The 19,981-nt window shown below is 41.3% G+C and overlaps 1 protein-coding gene across 1 annotated transcript in view; it reads left to right on the top strand.

Annotated features, from left to right (window-relative positions):
* The window catches only part of LOC109279658 (chloride channel protein C-like), a 210,823-nt gene that overhangs the window by 58,267 nt on the left and 132,575 nt on the right, over positions 1–19,981 (top strand). The window contains exon 13 of the mRNA XM_019473736.1: positions 6,467–6,646. Within this exon, the coding sequence (XP_019329281.1) occupies positions 6,467–6,646 (180 nt within the window). The remainder of the gene's footprint in view (positions 1–6,466; positions 6,647–19,981) is intronic.

The raw sequence follows: 19,981 nt of genomic DNA, 5'->3' as shown, positions 1-19,981 counted from the left end.
CCATCCCCAGTACTGTTTTGCTGCTGGGGGCTGCCCTGACCCAGGTGTGGGACCTTGCACTTGGCCTTGTTAAACCTCATGAGGTTCACATTGGCCCACTTCTCGAGCTTGTCCAGGTCCCTCTGGATGGCATCCCGTCCCTCTGGCCTGTCGACCGCACCGCTCAGCTTGGTGTCATCTGCAAACTTGCTGAGGGTGCACTCGATCCCACTGTCTATGTCATTGATGAAGACATTAAACAGTACTGGTCCCAATACGGACCCCTGCGGGAGGCCACTCGTCACCAGTCTCCATCTGGACATTGAGCCGTTGACCACTACCCTCTGGATGCGACCATCCGACCAATTCCTCACCCACTGGACAGTCCTAGAAGAATTTCTCACTCAGTTTAGTGTTCAACTAAAACAGGGAAAGCAAGGAGTTGTAGGCCTTATCTGCTGTGCAAAGTTCCACTGAAAACTGATTTTAAATAGATCTAATGAAACAAAAGCACATCACTAGCTTGCATGCACTTACATCAATGCATACAGTGATTTTATTCATTTAATTTAACTTTAAATCAGTTTAAATATGTCTATTTCAGGGGTTAGCACTGAGTGGAGCAAATCAATTTTAAAATTAGTTTAATTTAAGTGGTGTCCTTTTCCAGTGTAAGGAGGTTTTGTAGAGCTCTTTGTTTCCCTTTAGTGATCACAGTGGTATTCTGTGAACATACTTAAAGAACCATTTTTTTCACAGAATTCACTTGCAAAACTAGTGAATTGTCATCTGCACATGATTAACATTTATGTAGTACATATATACTATTCTGTTATATAGTGAAATCAATATTGGCATGTAAATTTTGGATAAGCTTTTTCATAGTTCGCTTTTACCAAATGTCTTGTTGAAAAGAAAATTGGTGGGCCTGTGACAATTATGTAGAAATCTTTTTTTATAAGTTTTTAAGAAAAAAAAATTGTATTTAAATGTAAGCAACTTTCTGCAATGTTGTGAGTTTATTCACAATGGGGTTTCTTTAAAGATGATAGAGTGAAAGAAAGCTAATATAAATAACTGTATTTATAATGTAGTAGCAGCTACAGGCCTTCATAGCAGTGTGGCTGGTTCTGTACTAGAATGAAAATTATGAAGTAAATTTGTTCAGATTTTCTGGCCAAATGAAGTGTATTTAAAAAAAAAAGAATGCCCTAGTCTCAGAAAATGCATGAGTAGTAGAAACTAGAACTGAATAGCTCTAATACTTGCCGATGTTTATAACACAGGTAAGTAATTTTAATGACCTCCAACCTGATGATGTTCCCCTAAGCTAACCAGCCTGCCCTCTCAATTTTTCGGAGTCCTGACTATGCTCAGCCTAAAAACCACTACAAGCATTAAGCAAACCCCAAAACAACCTCCTGAGAACTATTTATACAAGATGCGGTGGCCAGTCAGGGCAATAAAACAATGGTTTACAAGAAGCCCAAATAGAACCTAGGGCTGTCCTGAGCAGCACGGCCTGTGGCGAGTCAATGGGTAAACATTCTCAGTGCAGAAAGAGGAGGACGGGAGCGACAGCTAAAAAAGACGAGGGCAAATCTGTGAATAAATCCAAGCAAGCAGCGCTGCCTGTGTTCTCATGCACCTTGGTCCTTGGAGTGTGTTTGAGTTAGAATTATGCTTCTCTCCCGCCTGCCTTTAAGTCCTTTTAATCATTTGAAACGTGCATAAAATATAGAGTAAATCCTATTTGAAGAAAAGTTCTCTTGTAGTGCGTGTTGTCTAAGGAAAGCTCCATGTTATGATTAGATCTGTTATGGTTAGATCCTTAACAATTTATTTCAGTGGGAAAACTTCCATTGGATTTAATGGCAACAGGGCTCGAACTACATTTCCATGAATCGTTTCAAGACAGTTTACCATTCAGGGATATTGGCTTCTTACCAAATGACTGTCTTATTTAGATCACAAGAAAGATTGTCTTCGTTCCATGTTATATCCAGTCCCATGGATGTGCTCTTGAAAGGAACCTGAAACCTGGATATCATAACTTTGGTGAAATAGCCTTAATACTTTAAGACGTTACACTACTATAGTGTATTACATTTTGGGAGAAAATGTTCTCACATGTCCTATAAAAGAAAAATTTACACTAGATCTATTTTAGTAGTGTGGCTACAGCTCTGTCTCTCTCCTTGAGGTAAATCTAATCATGTAAGAAAGATCTACTTGATAAAATCCAAATGTAAGTACCTCTTGTTATTCCATACAAAAAGACATTTTCAAAATGGTAACTGAAATGTCCTTGCTTGAAATTGCATTGTGAAACTGAGGGCTTTGTTGCATAAATACAAGCGTGCAGCAGCGGTGGCAGTCACCAGCTAAGCAAAGCGTCCTTGGGAGGCGTTTGAGCAGGGTCGTAGTTGTTAAGAAGGGACCCACCAACGGTGGGGACCCTGTCTGCAGGGGCTGATGCCTGAGCACAGTGTACATTTGTTGTCTAACTGGCCCGCGGGCAGCGCTACTACCTGGAGGGCTGTGAGCACGGCCTGGGCAGTTGGCATGGCCGTTGGTGGGCTAGTGTGCATGTAGGTGCCTGGGATGGTTTTTAGGCTCCTGTTCACTGTTTGTACTCTCCTTTTGGCTCTTCTGCGAGTTTTCTTTGCCATCTTTGGATCTTGGCTGTTGCTGGGGAGGCTGATCCTGGTAAAGGTGTGTTAAGCACCCATTTAACAACAGCCTGAACCCCCAGCTACACAGAAGGAGGGGTGCCAGGAGACCATGGTAGGTTGTGGGTGGCAAATGGAGACTACCATGATGGGGAAGGCTGGAGACCTGTGACTCCTGGCAGTAAGAAAACGGTTCCTTCTCCACTTTCAGGTCTGCAACTGCAGAATAGGTTTAGTGCTCTGGAAGCAGATGGAGGAGGACACATGATTTAGTGACAGCAGCCATAGGTGAGACACTCAATGCCTTGTTTGCTTCACTGTCTACCAACAAGGACTCCTAGGTATCTGAATTTAGTGTAAGGATTCAAGGAGAACTACCAGCAGTAGCTAAGGACTGAGTGAGGGATTACGTGTGAAAACTTGAGTCATAGAAGTCTATGAGACCAGATAGGCTGCATCTAAGGATGCTGAGAAGGCTGGCCCATGTCTTTGCGAGGCTGCTGTCTTTCATCTTTGAAAGGTAGTGGAGATTGGGGGAGATCTCCATGATGGCAGAATGGCAAGTATTGTGCCTGTGTTCAAAAAAGACCAAAAGTTCAGCCTGGAAAACTACAGGTCAGTCAGCCTCACTTCAGTCACTGGGAAAATCATGGAGTCCTCTTGGAACAGATTTCTGGGCACGTGAAGGAGAAGGTGGTTATCAGGAACAGTCAGCATGGATTGACCAAAGGTAAACCATGCCTGACTGACCTGATTGCCTTCTATGCAGAAATGAGTGGGTTTGTGGATGAGGGGAGAGCAGTGGATGTCATTTACCTTGACTTTAGCAAGGCTTTTGACACGGTCTTGCATCATGTTCTTGTACCCAAGATAAGATGTTACAGTTTAGAGGCTGAACTGGATGGTAAACTAACTGGTTGGGTGGTTGGCCTTAGAGGGTGGTGGTTAATGGATCATACACTGCCTGGAGGCCTAACAAGTGGAGCACTCCAAGGTCTATCCCTGGACCTGGCCTGTTTAACATTTTCATAAATGACATGGAGGAGACAACAGAGTATACTTTCAATAGAATTGCAGATGTTGCCAACGTGGGATGGTCAGGGCTGGACCACTTGCGCTGTGAGGCTGCAGGACTGGGGCTTGCTCAGCCTGGAGATGAGGAGGCTTTGGAGGCACCTACCAGTGTGCCCCCCCTCCTCCCTTAACTATTGGAGATCATTGAGAAGATGGAGCCATGGTCTTCACAATGGTGCATGGTGGACAAAAAACAAGAGGCACAAGTTGAAACAAGAGATGTTCATACTGGATATGAGGAAACACCTTTTCACCATGAGGACAGTGGGGTAGTGGTACAGGCTGCCCAGGGTGGTTGCACGCCTCCATCCTTGGAGGTTTTTAAGACCCAACTAGAGAAAGGCCCAAGCACATGATTTGAGCTCATGGCTGAGTCTACCTTCAGCAGGAGGTTGGACTAGAGAACTGCTGAGGTCCCTTCTGACTTGAACAATCCTTGATTCTTATGATCCTGTAGATACAACTCCAGTTTGGCTTGGTGTTTTTCTGAGAAGCAATATATTGGTAAAGGCTTTCTTTAGCCAATTCTATTTAAAGATGCCTTGGCCTTGCAACAGTCTTTCATAAAACAACTCTTTTGCCTGCTTGTCTCCTCCACAACCCAAAGCAAGGTTATTCTTTACAGCAACAGACAGAAGACTCATTGAAAGAAATGTCACTGACAATGAGCAGTGAATCAGCGCCAGTCCTTAGTGTGTTCTTACATCTGAAAAAGCTGACTGCTGGTAATTCAAGGTGTATAGTTGATGGAGACAATACAGACACTTTATAATCCCAGACAAAGCCAAGAACACAGAACCGTATAACGAGCTATCCCTCGCTTTTATACAAATGACTGATTTGACAAAACCTAAGGATCTTTCATGGACTTCTGTAATAATGTGGAACATTTGCTTTCCATGCAATAGAGCAAAACTGTGAAGTTGTGAAGATGGAAAACCCACACGCTGCTAAGAAATACACTCTAGAACCTGCTGGAATGTAACAGCATTCACATTGCTCTTATTTAAAAATCATTGGAGTTTGTACATATATTTCATGTAATTCAGGAATTAGCTATTATCATTAATCGTGTTTTCACAGTGTCCACTGTGCTAGGTACAGTACTTTTAATAATAATAATACAGTGTATAGTATTTCTAGACAAAGCTTAAGACAGGCAAATACATATTTTTATCTGGCCTACGGAGATGGAAAAGAGGCAGAGGATGAACAGGAATCTACTCATTTAGGAAAAATAAAATTCCTCTGGTGGAGTGTTTTATGCAACAAACAGCCACAGCAGCACAATTCTGACAGCAACTCATCCTGAGCAGCATCTATGGTTTCCACTGAATTCCATCACTTGTACTGCATCAACTGATAGCACTCAGTGAGATGAAGAATGAAAAAATCCATCTCTTTGGGATTTTTAGGTTTTGTTTTCATCAGTTGATACTAAATTCTGTACTCAGCCATTTTGATTTGCAGGGTAAACTACTGCTCATTTCAACTCAGAAGCAAAATGTGGTTCAGAGAGGTTGAGTTTTCCATAAGTTGGTGTTCTGGTCCCTTGAAATGTGGATCTGTAATAAGATGGTGTTCCAAATTTTCATTGCCTGCAGTCTGTTTCATATAACTGGGGATGGGTATGACTTGATTCAACGCATATAAGACTGTTCTTTTTCAGGATTCATTTAAATCCATCCCAGTTTAGAAGAAGAAGAAACTTGTTCACAGCTGTGTAGGTGCCGTGTAGGTGCCATGTATGAAGTGCATTGTCTTCTCAGTTCAGTTACTCTTAGGCAGGTGGTCACATCACAAACCATCAGAGTAACTGGCTTGAAAAAATAACCTTGTTTCTTTCAGGAGGGAGGATAATAATTAACAGCATATGGAAAGAGTTGCTTTTACCACAGGGATGAAAGGTACATTGGTAAAACAGGATGTGGGCAAATTTATGCTCCAGTTGTCTCTGTCTGTGGTTTGTGTCAGCCTGTGTCTGAACAGGAGATTCTGGCTTACGGTGTGTCCAGATGATAGTCAGAATAATGAATGTATTTTTTTGAAAATAGAAAATATAAAACAAGCTTAAAACTGGAGCAGTTCATTGACTTCAGTTGTAAGAATCTGGCCTACTGTAATTCCATAGAAATTACTCCTGAATTTTGCAGAAAGTATCTTTTTGTTTCATCCTACTGTTGGAAATAGTGGGTACACGTTTTCAATTTTGTATGTTCATATTTCCTGAAACTTTGCCTAGAACCTGAAAAGTGTTAGAAAATACTGGAAAATCTGTATATGATTTGTAAGCTATCTTTGAAGGGGTTATCTTTCTAGGTGCTACCGTTGCAAAAAAAATATTGCAATGATAAGAGTAAGCCTGAATTTCTCCAAAGTGCTTAACTTTAAACTATTTGATATCAGCCAGAATTCCAGAGGATTTCAGCTCAGATTAAAAATATTTTTTTTAATGTGAAAAGTCATGGAAATTGATGAATGAGTCTTACAATATCCTGTCTAGGATGACCACGTCATGCATATGGTTGAATTTATCATGTATCTCACATAAAGAAAGGCAAAGCTTGATAAGCAGTTTTATTGGGCAATTACTTTTTTAAATTTGCAAATAAAGCAGATTGATTTCCATCTTGAAGTAATTTACTAACACATTATAAACTCATCAAACACTAACGTGGTACAGTACGCCTCATTTCCTGCTTACTAAATAATCCTTTGGCTGTCTGCTTTGTGTCTTTCAGGTTGAATCTGGAATTGTTCTCTGCTGGGGACGTCATGGAGCCTGGCGTCAGAGTCCTTCACCTGAAGGAAAACATTGCCTCCTTGGCTCGGCTTCTTGCAAGTACAAGCCATGGCGGATTCCCAGTGGTTTGCAGGCCCAAGCCAGACCATGCAGAGGTGTTCCAGGGAACTATTAAAAGGTAAAAATGCTGTCAAATTGGTGTCATGTGATGTTTCTGGCCATTTATCAGATTTTTTTTCTTTAAGCATCTGTTTGTGAAGATTATTTGGGATGGATATGAAACTTGTTCCTACTTTCTTTAGCATGGACGGCAGGTGTCCTTTAAAGAAACGACCTAGGTCCTTTCTAGTACAAGGTTATCTATTGCATCAGGGATTTCTTGAAACAGCACCAATGAAATGATCTTACGGGAACTGTGAAAAAAAGGAAAATTGCCCTTCAGAGCCTTAAAGGTTCACTGAAACAGTAATTTAAAAGGATTTGAATCTAGTTACTCATGAAATGTCCTATGCCAATTCAAAGCTGGGCCGCTCTTTCTTCACAATTTTTTCATTTTATTAGTGTATACTTTTACAGGAAATGAGTTAACATAAATCATATCACAGACGAGATAAGCAACAAAGTCACTGGAAGTAACGTGCTAGGGTAAACAAGAATTAGACTAAAGGAATCCTTGCCATATGGGGGACTCTCAAAAGGCATATAAAATCTCCTGATAAATGAAGTATTTATGGTACTGTATTTCATACGACTACAAGAGTGAATTCATCTTTTCAGAAAGGTATCTTAAGACTGTCCTTTGAGTGGTGGGTCACGAGTGGGAGAGGCAGTGACTTAATTTCCACCTTGAGTATCCTAGAGGAAAGGAGAAGACGCATATGCAACTCCTACTGCACAGGAGTTCACACAGCAAAGCCCTATGAATTATGCTTCCAATAACAGGAATACAAACACAAGGCCAGTTTTGTATTGTAATATCATAATCTTTCATAATTTGCATGGTGTCTTTTGTCCTGAATGACCTAGTATTCTACATCTTTTCTTGTAGAGGATTTTTTTTTAATCCACTTCTGGTTTAACGCCTTAACTGCGTGGCATTTGGGAGCTATCTGTGAGCAAACAAGGATAAAAGTATTTTCTTCTGTTAATCTGGGTGGGGAAAAATGTTATCCGTGCATCATCAGTGTAAATTTGGTTAGGACTTGTCTGCTTGCCTGCTTTATAACAAATTTTCAAGGATGAACCGCTGGCAGCTGGATCACACGAACTTACCTCATAGTAATGGGGTCAGCTGCCCTTTTGGAGCATGAAGAAGGGAGTGAATATTGAATAAAAATTGTGAACTTGCTTCATTGACAAGTGAAACAGTTTGTATGAACCTTTTAGGAAGAGAAATATCTGCTTGGAATAAGAATTGTACAGTGGAAATCGTTTGGGTCGCAGTGGCCTGCAGGAGTAACAACATCAATAAGTGCAGTATCATATACTTGTATGTGATATGTACACTTGTTCCCTGATGGTGATGCTGTCATAAACATTATTAATAAGAAATGTGCTAAGGCACTAAACCCTACATTTCTAAGTGATAGTCTGCAGTGCGTACCAATCTGAAGGTATTATATAGCAGGAACTAGTGTGCTTTTTTAGTTCTCAGCTGTCCACGGCAATAAAACTAGAAAGCACACTAACTGATACAGCCAAAGTTCCTTTTAAATTCAATTTATAGTCTCATCATTTCCTTATTAATTCACCAGATCACCTTGCAGTGAGCGTCCCAGGCTGCTGAGGAGTATGCTGAATTTATGCAAATACCGTTGTGCTTTGTAATGCAGAGCAAAATGGTGTTGGCGCAAGCAAAAAGGGGGGACAGAAGGCTGATCACGAGCACATCCCAAAGAGAGGCGTCTTTAGAGAAAAGCTGATGCTACCTGACAGTTCTGGTAGGCTTGTGGTTTGCTTAATCCCCAGAGCTCTTTTATGATACCTTCTGTTAGAGCCTTTTAAAAGGGATGAATGAAAAATTTGTTTCCCTGTCACTTTCAGCATAAATGAGCTGTTGTTAGACTGTTTTGAGTAAAACCAAGATAATGTTTTAAATGGTTGACAAAGAAGCAACAAATGGCTTTTTTGGCTAGTTGGTTGCTCACTCCAGTGAAACCCATACAGAGACGTCTGGAAGCAAGCATTGCGTTCTGGGGTGTTCTGACGACACCCCTTCTTGCCCCAGTGTGTGCCCAGCTGCCTGAGTACTTGCGTGATGAGTTCTGGGTGCCTTGTCCCCAGCGGGGATCACGGGTGACTTTGCTGTTCTGCTGTTCTCACCAACATCAGGAAAGGAATGCTCTGTACCCATCCTCTGAAACAAGCCTCCAAAAATGTGATGTGTCATGGAATTAGTGTATTCATAACCATAAGCAGTTAGGATTCGGGTTTTCCATCTTACTCATAAAATTACAGCTCTTGCAGCACGTAACTGTTAAGACCAAGATGAGAAATGCTGTGAACTCCTTAAAGGAGAAGGGTGCTGTTCAACCCAATGCAATCCCACGTGGAGGTGACATGACCACAGGCAGAAAAATGATAAGTTATTTTTTCCATCTTGTACATCAGTAATGTTAAAGTGGAGGAAATGTGGCTTGCCTGGCATATTTTAAAAAAGGTGGCTTGGGAAAGATGCAAAAAATAATTGCCATGATGTTTTTCTTGAGTGTTGCCTTGGGCATTATTATTGGCTCTTAAATGTGTTTTTTTTCCTAGTACAAAAATGTTGTTATTAGGTTAAAAAGAAAGGGGCAACAAGCTAATGAAGGGAAAGAAGCAAACAATCTGCTAAGCTTGCATGAAGGCAGTGGCAGCTCGTAGTTTTTTAATACTCTTTCCCATTTCTGTCTTTTTCTGTACCGTTTCTTCTCATGAAATAAGCATGGATGAAACACTGTAAATTTGGACCAAATGTAAAAGTTATTCAGTACCTGCCCACACTTGGAAACTGTAGTGATGAGAGTTGCTGTACAAGGACAAAGTGTTGTTATGTTTTGTAATACCTACGAATGATTCTGAACCTTTGAAGAGAAAAGGTCAATGTCAGTTCTTACAAAAGCAAGGACTGTGACCGAGCAATGTTGGCTGCAACTTGCATGGGCCTACAAATGCACCACAGTGCTGGCCTGTAGCAAACACCCAGATATTCAAATTTTATTAAAAAAAAAAAACCCAAACCAAACCCCCAAAATTTTCCAGATCTGCTTAGTGGGGCCAGATTTTTCTCCTACTCTTTGTGATCTGGATGGTTACCCACTGGGGATCAAGATGAGATCAACAAACACGTTTTTACATGGGTGACCTAGATCTGAAGCTGTTATCTTCCACAGTTGAGTAAGCAGTAGAGACTAAAACCAAAAGCAACTACTAAAGAAAACTCCTTGGCTTTAAAATTGTTAAAGAGGAAGCAAACTGTAGCTGAGAAGCAAGTTTCCAAAACAAAGATCTCCTTAGAGTAATACTTTTGACACTTTGCCATAGGCAGAGCTCTGTGCATGCCTGGGAAACCCTCGCAGAATTCAGTTTGAGGAACGTGTGACTGGTGAATTTGATGCACGGCATTGATGGGGATGATCGACTTATTGTGTGCAACGCAGAGGGTTGAGGGACTGGCCTCCCCCCTTCATTTCTCCCACAGTAATGATGATACTTGCACATCAGAATAAAACAAGCTATTCTTTTGCACTGCAGCTGAAATGCCTCCCCCGTCTCCCCCCAGTGACTGCAGGAAGGGAGCTGGGCTGTCATGAATGTGTTATCCCAGAGTCTGCTGAGAGCTATAAATGTCATGCTCTAAATGGCATGCCCTCCTAGCTAGGTGGAATTCATTCTTCAGAGAGACCTGAGGATAGGACCACTGCCTTCCTTCCCAGGAAGTTTCTGCCAGAGACACTGCGTGAGGCTGTAAATGCATATTGAGGAGTTGTTGGGAGGTCCCCTGGCTCTCTCTTGCCTTGGCTGCTCTAGTCTGTGGCTCCAGATCCTCCTCCAGTGGGAAAAGATAGTTATGCTTCTGCCTAATTTCTGTGAGACCAAAACTGAAAAAAGAGTTGTTTTTTCACTTCCACATATGTTACAATGTACTGGTGTAGGGCCATTGTGGGGCAATGAAGTGGTTCTTTGACATGATGAAGAGATTAGACACATCATCACTTGTGTTTTGCTGCTCCATCTTCTTTGCCAGAGGTTACTTTATAATGTAAACCACAGTAAAAACAGAAGACATGGAGGATTTGAGGAGGAAAGCTGTAGGTAACGAATTTATTTTCCCTGGCTGTGGACATGGCTGGGATATAACACGGAGGGTGATGATACCTCATGGTCATCAGCAACGTCTTTGCTGCCATGCCGCGCATCCTCCCACGCACGATCACTTCCCTCCACACGCGTCTTTGACAGTCATGTACTCTCTGATTTCTTCCACCAAAACGGATGACAACGTGCTCTCTACCTAGGTGCTTATTTTCTGAGATGCTGTTTATCCCCTATTATATGTAGGTTTCCTGCATATTTGTGACTGATGAATACCATGTTCCTCCCACGGACTGTTCTGGTGTTGGTGGCTTTTCTTCCCTTTACTTCACTTTTGCCAAGGAAAATGAAGGAGCAGGGTTTCCGTACTCCAGTTAAATCCTCCCAGTATTCACTGAAGAAAAGCAGGTGGATGCTGGTGTCTTGTTAGGCCAGGATCTGTCCCCTCTGTTTCCTTTGAGGAGAAGTGGTGCAGAGAGGCAGAAGCTGGAATGCTGCCCAGCAATCTTAATTTCTGCCTTGAATACAGCTATGAGGCAATTTTCCTGGAGAAACTACCAAGCTGACGAATACCACTGAGTAGCCTGTTTGGGAATTTTACCATAACAAATAAGCCATTTTGTTCATGTGTGAACCTCTCAGATCTGTACCATACATAGCTCTCCTGTTGTAAGGCTGAAGGCTGGATTCTCTGTTTTTGCCTTTGCACTCTTACCTACACAGCTGTTGGCCATTACTCTGCATTTTGTTTGTCTATCTTTTAGCTGAAGGAAAATTTTTTTTTGCTTGATTTAATTTGATTGGGAGAAAGTAATTATGCAGAAACCACAATATCTCTGACTCTAAGCAGACTGTACAGAATGTATCCGTCTAAGCAGAAATGGGTAAAACTTGGTTTTCTGCTACTTCTCTACAGGATGTGACATTTCTGGCATTGTGCCTGCATTTTTGTGTGTATTTTTTCACATAGGAAACCCCATCTCTTCCCACCCATCAAGTTTACTGAAACTTCAGCATTTGTGGTTGATGGAAATTGTTACTTTTGGGCCAAAAAGAAATGTCAATAAAAATATTGTAGGTAAAGTTGTCAAAAATCCTTGTAGTTTACCATGTTTGTTTGAACTGTTTTGTTACACATTTTGATACGCTATATGGGAGTGTATGGACTATGTAATTGCCTTACTCAAACTAAGGTTGTTTGATACAAGTGAAGTGAAGTGTTCAGAGTGCCTAATTCCCATTTTCGGAACAAAGTTGGGAATTTAAGATCCTTTCAAAAAGTAGAACTTTGTGCTCCAAATCAGGAAAGAAATATATTCAAAAGCTGTGCTCTTCATGTAGTTGAAAAGTTACCAAAGCTTGGACTTTCAGAAATGCCTAGTGACTGAAAGCATGGCTTCCCATCTGAAGACACTTCAAAAGATCTAACATTCCAGAAAGCAGATTTCATCCATCTTAAAATAAAGCCTAATTACTTCTGAAGATCTTGTTCTGCAAGGTGAGTTAGAGCCTGCTCCTCTGTGTAATCATACAAATAGCTTTAAGTTTTGTGAGCTTTCCTTAAAAATGTCCAGCTGGCCTGAGCCAAGCGGCACGGGCCCGCAGAGCACAGCATCGCCGCTGTGACACTCCTGGCAAAGCCAGCGGGACTCCATCGCTCACACAGAGCTGGATGTGGAAACTTACTTCAGTGAGGCTGGGAGCGCTGGCGAGAACGCTGAGGGTTACATCTTTCCACTTCAGAAACTCAGGGGAGATATTAAACATCCGCTTGATCAGCAGCAAACTCCCTGCTCTAATTCTCGCTCAAAGGATGTCACGTCTAATGGAGCCGAACGGCCAGAGAGCTGCACCTGAGAGGAGGATTTCTGCCTCAGATTAGTCCCCGGTCCGGAGTCAGAAGAACTGCCAGTGGAGGGAGCCAAACTACATTTCTGTTTGCAATATTTATTTTGCTGCTGTTCTTGCTGTGCTGCACTTTCTGCTTCCTTCGTGGTAGGAGGAAGCCAGGTACAGAACAGTGTGTACTCATAAACCTCCTACTCGATGGTCCTGCTTTAATTTCCCTGCTTGTAAACTGGTATGGGAAGGGAGATACTCTGCTTTCCACAATCAGAAGACATGGTAGAGCAGCTGTTCCCAGTAACAATAATGACATTATTGCTGAGACAAACATTTTCACGATGATGCATGGGAACACTAAATCCAAACCACATTGTTTAGCTAACGCATGCTTTCACTCTGCTAAAGGGGAATGTCACATAACTGAAAGTAAATTGAAGAGATCAGAGTTTAGAAAATATGACAAAGTTGAAAACTTAAAGCTGTATTACACAGTAACATCCTTTAGCAGAGAAATCATTGATCCAAAGTGGTGTGTGTATGTGTATTTTATGGCAGTTTATTAGGTACGACTTGTCTCTGGTCAGTCCAGTGAACAGAAACTGTTGTGAGTCAGGAATGCTTTCTGCCAAGCACTTCAGTAAAACTGAGCATAGCATATTGATATGTGCTGTGGGAAAGGAGATCTAGCATTGCAACATGTCATAGATATGTCAGGCTGTAGGTATGGTTTCTGGTATTTTTCTTTAATCTGCCCTCCCAGTTGGGACTAATGAAACAATACTCTCAAGGCGGGTGCATGCGCACATGTGCAGAGAGTCCACACACACTTGTTTAATAAGGCAATACCTTTATTTTTCTTAGCAAGAGGAGAAGTGCTTGCCTTCAGTAAGCAATGTGGTGCAACAGCTTAGGGACAAATGGAAAGTTAAAGATGAATTGAGACCCAAAACATTTAAATTGTAAATTAGTTACTGAGCTTAGCTATATCTACCTTAATATTGCGACAGCCTTGCTGCTGACACTCTTGAAATAACTGATATAGATTTGAAAGCTTCTTGGAGAGCCTTTTCCTTCTGGCACTGTTGTGGAGAGGTTGCTAAGTTTAGATCACAGGAATGCAAAGTTACTCAATCAGACACAGAAGTCTGCAAAGTTCATGCAATAAATGGAGATAAAAATGAGGTTTTGTTTCTTACTAGAGGATCATGGACAGCTTTCCCTCTTCCTCCTCCCCATGGCTTTGCTGTAAGTTCTGGGCAATGGTGATTCTACCAGGTCTGATCAAAGCTAGAAACACTGTTGGCAGTGGTTTGAAGGCTGCATCTAAACTCAGCCAGCAAAGAAGAAAAAAAGGGGAGAGGGAGCACGTTAGGGACTTGAAAACTATTTTTAGGTGTGCAGACTAGGGAGCTGACGGCAATATCAAAGTGCTTTTGTGATTACTTAGTTTTCATGTTAGAGGGTAGAGTCTGTCAGCACATTGTTTGTTTTTACTGTCCGGACTCCTGCTTTTGAAAAGCTGATCCAGTTAATTTCAATGATACACTATACAGTAATCTTGCCTATTAAAATAAATGGAATCCAGCACTTTCAACAAAAGCCCTTGACGTTATGATCCTCCCATGTATTGTCAGGGTCCTGAGGCACTGCAGCTCATGAAAAACACAGATGGAGGAAGGTTTATAGAGTCTGTGGCAGTGGTTTTATTTCATATCCGAAGTGCAAAAATTTTCTTCCAAAGAACGATATTGTATGATACTTTTAAAATTAGTAGGCCTGTTTGGCCATACAAATAATTGTGCAGGTGCTGTAGGACTTTGTGATGGAGCCCTTTGGAGGGAAAACTGGAGTGCTGCAGAGGCTGTGTGCTAACTCAAAAAGCCAAATTGAAAACGTATGCAGCCTCGCTGCAGCATGTGGGTGGCTTTTAGGCAAGTGCAGAATGTTGTTAAATGCTGAAATCAAATATAGGCATGGGGAAAACTGGTGTGTGAATGGAAAGACTGATCACATACTTGTCCTGTCATTTAAATGTGTGGTAGGTTCCTCTGAAACTGAAAATCTGCCTGGTAACAAGCCAGCTTGTAGGGGAATACAAATCTGATCCTAAGTCTTCATCCTTTTTTAAAATCTAGCCCTTTTGTAGGTTTGAAATACTAAGTTTGCATTTGCCATTTATTAACAGCTGCCTTTGCATTTTCATGTTGAGGCTGCGGACTTACTGTCTGCTCATTCACCCTGATGATGGTGCCCATAAAACCAGACAGCTGGCAACTTAATGAATATTAACCTCAAAACACAGCTCTGAGGTGGAAGAAATCCCTGTTTTGTAGGTCTGAAAACTGAGGTAGAGAGATTAAATATTTATTCAGCATCCTTTGAAAGGCTGTGGCATGGACAGGATTTGATCTTAGCTCTGGAAAACCTCAGTCCAGTACTTGATAATGACCTTTTTATCATCTTGTAGGTAAAATGCCAAAAAATCATGCAAAGCTCCTTCTTGGTTTGAAGAACGAAATATTAAGTAAACAGTAATGATTTAGTCTGCCTAACCTGAAACAACCCTGTAACCCTGAGATTTTGCTGTGTAAGACGAGGATTTGGCGGATTTTAAAACAGTTCCCGGTATGTAATGATCTAGTCCTTATCTACTGTCTAGCTCACCGTGTGCAGCACAGTCTTTTTTACCAGTTAAAAAAAGGCACAATGCTATTTGAAGTCAGGAAAAATGCATTTAGTATACTAGTGGCTATCTTACCAAGAACATAAAGTAACAACTGTTATTAAATAGAATTTACATTTTACAGTCCATGTAAAAAGTTTCTCTCATTGTGTGCTTTTGGAAGAGTTGCATACTTATGCTAGAACTTCTGCTGAGAGCAGAGCAGTGATCAAATCCTGCAAAATCCTCTAAGCACTCCTTTCATTTCAACTGCTGTGAAAGTTGAAGGTGTAGCAAGTTTTCAGAGACTTGTTGATATTGCAAATAGTTTACACCAGCCAGGTATTAGGATGAGGAAGGACCATGAAGAGTTTCAGGGTGCCATATTTGGTTATTTTAGTGTGCAATTTATTGTTACTTGTTACTGTTCTTCTGTCATTGTTTTTTCAAACTGAATGACATAAATCAAAATTTAGTAATTGATGTCACTGGGTTTTAAACATGTCTGAGAGAAGCCCTGAGACCGTAGATTTTTAATACATGGAAAGGACATTTGTTTTATTCTGGTCAGAATATGTTAATCGCTGGTCCTCACTGAGTTGGATATTGGCCAAAACATCAGATATAATCAGCTCAAGAATAAAAGCAATGCAGGTACCTTTGATGGATTAATGCAGGAGAAATAAGCCTAAAGCTTTCTGAAGCAAGCTAAAAATGATGCTTCAGGTTCTCTAATCCTGCCTCCTCCCCTGGCCCCACTGTGTAGCTATTTTATCCATTTAATTTGGGACAGTGCTGCCCTGAATGCTTTTGCCAGTGACATCACCTTTTAATCTTCCTTCTGTTCATTTGCAGCTACTTCGGAGCTGCAGTTCCTTTTAAGTCACTCCCCCAATATTTAGAATTTGTAGTTTCCTCAGATAATTGGCCATCTTGACAAGAAGAGTGACACAATCAGCTGTCAGATACTTTTCATTCCTGACTTCCATGCCAAATCTGACATGTGGATATTGGGATAATAATGTGTTATCTTAATTAGGTGTATCTTCATGATGCATGCTTTATAACAGATAGAGCATATGAAACTACTGCAATGCCTTGCCAGGGTATCTTTGAAATGAGATTCCCTACTTAAGGGTTTTCTTCCTTCTTAAATAAATAAAGAGTAAACGAACAATTGCAGAGTCCAAGTCTGAATCCTAGCACTTCCTGTTAAACCTCACAAAATAGTGCAAGAAACATGTTTGGTCTGCTTTCTAAGGCTTGATGATGTGATAGGAAGGATGTTGTATGTAACATCAAAGAGTGATGTTGTTATACCTCTGAAGCATGACTTCTGGAAGTCCAAGTGAAATAATGTATGTTCATTTTTCTCCTGAATATGGCAGTTTTTAACAGGCTTGGATTCTTATCAGAAACGTTCCAACGATTTCCTTCATTGTGTTTGCGTGTGCTTTTTTTTTGACTAGCCAAATTTCTCTCACACCTCCCAAGGCCCTGTTAAGTGACTCCCTGCTGGGTTTAGTTAAGAGCGGTGCCGAGCAAATTGCAAGCTGCCAAAACCGGCCAACAAACCACTGGTGATGAGCAAATGTTTCTGCTCTTTCAGCTCATGGTGAATGTTGCTGGTTTTTCAATTCCAGCCCATGATGTTCAAGTGGAAAATGGTGAAGCCTGGACTACAGACAGGCCTGAACAGTGTTTTGGACCTGAGCATAGAGAGTCTGGCAAAGGATCAGGGTGGATCATAACTTTCACACTTGATGTCTATAAATTCATGTTAGGATTAAAGTCTTGAGAGTATGCCTGGCCCAGTGATCATCCTTGAGATCGACTTCTTGGAGCTGTACGTGATGATCTCGGAGCAGAATTTAGATCTCTCTATTTATATCTCACTTAGAATGATTACAGACCTGTTTGTGAAAGACCATAAAATGTGAACCTTTAGAGAGCCCTGCAGAACAAAGTGTGTAATGCACCAAAGGTAATTCATAGGGCATGACTGGATTAATTTCTTCTCCATGTCCTCTGCTGTAGTGAATATATTATGAGTTATTGTGTTTTCCTCCCTTTCCTCCTCCAAATGTAGCCTGAGGGGAATAGAGCTGTTGCAGCATGCCTATACTGCTCTTTTTAGTGTGTCCTCATGACTGTCCTCAAACCCAAGTCCATTAACTGTCTACGCGACAAGTCCATATGCTGGCATGCACATGGCAAGAGGCTAAGGGCAAGCCAGTGACTTTCCCAGGAGGGGAGATGTGAGCCCAGGGCAAAGTATTTCCTCAGTGGAGTTTTCTCAGCAGATAGCTCTGCTGCAGTGTTCTGCTCTCCTTAGTAATCTGAAAGAGATTTTATGAAAACCAAAGCCAGTCAGGTATTAAATTGAGACAAATAAAGTTTCAATAGTTATGAAGGGTACAGAATTCCTTGTTCGTCCTGTGAATGGGATGTGCTTTAAAGATGGGAGCAGGTGACAAACTCCTAGTATTCCTGGCTGTGCCACCGATTTTCTTTAGAACTGATGTTTTTCCACAAGTTAACATTCACACTCAGGTCTTCACCTGTAAAAGGATGATACCTATATCCCAGCCACAGGCATACTTATTTATAAATCCCATTAAGAACCTTAGATGAGAGACCAAAGCCATGTCTGTATTAACAAAATGCAGATTTCAAGACTGGATTTACAGAGTGAAACAGCTGACTGTTTCAGGAGAAAGGGGACTGCTCTACAATGCTAACCAGCTCATGGGAGGTGGAGGTGATAGGATAGTTTCCTTCAAATGTGTGTTCCAGATCTGAACTGAAATGCAGAGGTAGAGGCTCCCAAAGTATCTTGTTTTTAAGTTGGAGAAAAGGCAGTCTATATAAAAGACCCAAAACATGTGAAACTGCAGTTTAATGTAATACATTGGAAACTAGTTTAATGTTACCTTTTCAAGTGTGAGAGCTCAATGGTATTTCATAACAAGCTTACCAATTTTTTTTTTCACTCTTTACAGTTTTGATCCAGCTTCACCAAATGCAGGACAAAGAAGTATAGAATAGCGAAGGGGAGACTGTTTGGAAAGAAAATAATAGAACGGCAAATAGCCTGCTGGTCAGGGCAGCCAGTGGGAACGGGGGGGGCCCGGTTGTACAGATCCCTGTTTATTCAGCATGGAACCCCTCCAACAGGAGAAATTAAGACATGCCATACATAGCCACTAATGCGCTTGTTATGAAGAAGAGTGTGAAGAAAGGGCTTGAACCTAGTTCTTCCATATCCTGTCCCTAGGGAGGGCACTAACCACCAGCTTTTGGAACTGGCAGGCATGTTGTCTTAGTGTAAGTCCTCTGCTGTGCAGTGCTAATCCCACCTTGAAGCAGACTAATCTTTCCCAGGAGACATTACATTAGAACTAGTAAATTCCTATAACAAGTTTTGGTTTGAACAAATCAATATTTTCGGAAACAGAAATATTTATTTGAAAAATTCTTAGCTTATACTTGGTCTTCCAGTCACAAAAGCCACTTTCTACCTCATTTGTATTTCTCTGATGCCCTAATGAAGATTGTGTGTCTGCTCTCCTCTGGGTCCCTCAAGCACATCGTTTAGTAGTGTGTTGCACATCTTTGTACTACTGTAGTAGCTCCCAATTGTAACCACAGACCAGGACTAACATGATGTTAAGTATGTTGCAAAATAAAAAGTTTTGTGGTGGTCCCCAAGGTGTTTGTTATCTAAATATGTTAAAAGGCTGGAAGTGGATAGTGTGGATGGAGTGTGTGTGTGTGTGTATGGAGCAAGGAAACACTAAGATAGAAATGATAATTTTAAATATATTGCTTGTCAAGGCTTTATACTACTTTATACTACTACTGTGGAAGGGGAGAACTCTAAAGAAAGGTTTGAAATGATATAATTGATAAAGATATCCATTTTCACATGACTAAATCAGCAAGAATATTAAATGTCTTAATGAACTCGAGTGCAGTACTGTGAGAGAAGGTTTCGCTGATGATTTAAAATATGACATGAATTTTTTGCAGATCTCGTGTTTTAATGTAGATGTTACTTAAGAAGGATGTGGGAAGGAACAACAGTGTCTACTTATATTCAGATAATTGTGTCTGCTTGTTATTGTTATTGTCTCGTTGCGTGCAAACTAGACTGTGCATGAGCTGGTCCTGCCAAGCAGGACAAGAAGAACACGTAGGATAGGTGATGTCCTTTAATCTAATTAGCCAAACCTAAACCAGAAAACACCTGTGTGATGCTGCTATGGCTGATGGAAGTTTAGGAAGGTGAAATATCTGGTCAGCCCACTAATTCTCTAGAATCATAGAATAGCTCGAGTTGGAAGGGACCCATAAGGATCATCGAGTCCAACTCCCTGCTCCTCGCAGGACTACCTAAAACTAAGCCATATGACTAAAAGCATCGTCCAGACGCTCCTTGAACTCCAGCAGGCTTGGTGCTGTGACCGCTTCCCTGGGAGCCTGTTCTAGTGACTGACCACCCTCTCAGTAAAGAAACTTCCTAATGTCCAACCTGAGCTTCTCTTGACGCAGCTTCATTCCATTTCCTCGTGTCCTCTCGCTGGTCACCAGAGAGAGGAGATCAGCACCCCTCCCTCTGCTGCCCCCCCTGAGGAAGTTGTAGACTTCGGTGAGGTCACCCCTCAGCCTTCTCTTCTCCAAGCTGAACAAGCCAAGTGACCTCAGCCGCTC

Source organism: Aptenodytes forsteri, unplaced genomic scaffold, assembly GCF_000699145.1.
Source record: "Aptenodytes forsteri isolate BGI_AS27 unplaced genomic scaffold, ASM69914v1 Scaffold23, whole genome shotgun sequence".
Taxonomy (NCBI): Eukaryota; Metazoa; Chordata; class Aves; order Sphenisciformes; family Spheniscidae; genus Aptenodytes; species Aptenodytes forsteri.
Note: the sequence above shows the minus strand (reverse complement) of the source record. Positions and strands in the feature narration are given on the sequence as shown.